At 32.1% G+C, this 1786-nt stretch overlaps 1 protein-coding gene across 1 annotated transcript; it reads right to left on the bottom strand.

The window, feature by feature from the left end:
* Positions 1-578: 578 nt before the first annotated feature.
* Positions 579-1046, bottom strand: LOC109189714. The gene has a single exon (XM_019340323.1). It carries the CDS (start codon positions 1044-1046, stop codon positions 579-581), a length of 468 nt encoding a protein of 155 aa, XP_019195868.1.
* Positions 1047-1786: the final 740 nt, after the last annotated feature.

Here is a 1786-nt window from a genome sequence, read left to right as displayed (position 1 = left end):
CAAAGAGTCACAACTTAAATATATTCGTCCTTCTGTAGTATTCATGTTGCACATGTACTAATTAATTTGATCAACGACATCTAAAGTCGGCGAGAGGATCGCTCGGCCTTCTAGCTGCGACTCATCAAGCATGTCATATCTCGAGCTTGGGAATGTGTTTTCCACTATAGTTGTTATGGGATTGTGTCCACACTTCAACAAAAACTATGTTGGAATATCGATCTCAAATGAACCGTTGTTTACAAACCTTGTAATCTCATCTCTGATGTCTGCAATCCATTTTGAAAACCAATCAACCGTCTGTCTATCTTCCTCTGAAGCTAAGGTCCATAGTCTCAATTAAGTTCTTGGTGATCCTTAGTACCTTGCAATTTGTCCACACGTATGAAGAATTAATATTTTCTCCGACAGGATTTGTTTAAAATCGCCGCCCAAAACTATTGTCTTTCCACCAAAAGTCTTTTCAGCACTACTCGGTACGATGAACGCCAATAGATCCCTCATGGTTTTGTCCAAAATCTCTAAATAGTGGTTGTGCGTCATTAGTGTTTCATCCCATATTATCAATTTGCTCCTTATTATAAGCTCAACAAGGTCAAAGTGGTATAGGAAATCTGGAATGCACTATCCTGCCTCCTGGCCAAGAGCAAAGATGCTATTCCACTAGAAACAACATTTAGAACAATATCATCGTGGCTCCTTATCTTTGACGATAACGTTCTCCGCACGAACATCTTGCATGTTCTTCCGTAACCATACACAAAGAACAATCCACCTCCATTGGAATAAATATCATTCATCATAGAGCCGTAAACATTCATTTGCTCGTCGGTCAATTGTGTTACCAATGTTTTATGTTTTGTCTTCAACGGTTCCTTGTCATATGCTAACTCTTCAGTTATCAACATGTTTTCACTCAAACATATGCTAGTTTCGTCTGGAATTAGCATTTCTGAAAAGTCTTTCATGCTCTTCCCCCACAAAGATAGCAACTTCTCTAACTCCCCACCAAAGCAATCTGTATTTATATCTGAATCCGATAACATCAACTCTTAAAAGAAAAAAATATAAAAAATAAATAAATTAGTTTATTTATAAATAATGAGAAGTAAATAACAAAGTCGAATAAATATATTGGAGTAAACTAAATATCATTGATTCAATATTGAGTCTTGACGGAAAAATAGGGATATGAATTTTAATGTTGTTGTATTTTTAATATTAAATAGATTTCACAATATAATATTTGTTGTTATAATTTATATAATTGTATGGTATATCGACTCAAATATTCTTAAAATTCTAGTATTTTCACTCTTGCGTTGCACGAAATTGATTTGTTATAATATTTAAGAATATTTGAATCGATATACAATTATATAAGTTATAATAACAAATATTATATTGTGCAATTGTTGAAATGAGTTGGATCGATTATGTTTTTTTATGTTATCCTTGCTTGAATTCAATTAAATAATTGTCCAATTACCCATGCGATGCACGGATAATTTATTTAATTATATATTTAGATAATAAAATTAAAGATGAAATTATAAACAATTTTAATATTTGAAAATATACATTTATTTGATTATAAGAGCATCTCCAACCCCTCCATCTCCAAAACACCAAATTTTTCCAGCAAATGTCACATCAGAAGGAATATTCTCAGCATATTCTCCCACCAAATTTTATTCATCTCCAACCCATTTACACCAAAACACCAAACTTTTACACTAAAATAATTTTATTTTTCAATTATTAGTTCGAATTTAGTTAGTTTAAT

Source organism: Ipomoea nil, unplaced genomic scaffold (genome assembly GCF_001879475.1).
Source record: "Ipomoea nil cultivar Tokyo-kokei standard unplaced genomic scaffold, Asagao_1.1 scaffold1562, whole genome shotgun sequence".
Taxonomy (NCBI): domain Eukaryota; kingdom Viridiplantae; phylum Streptophyta; class Magnoliopsida; order Solanales; family Convolvulaceae; genus Ipomoea; species Ipomoea nil.
Note: the sequence above shows the minus strand (reverse complement) of the source record. Positions and strands in the feature narration are given on the sequence as shown.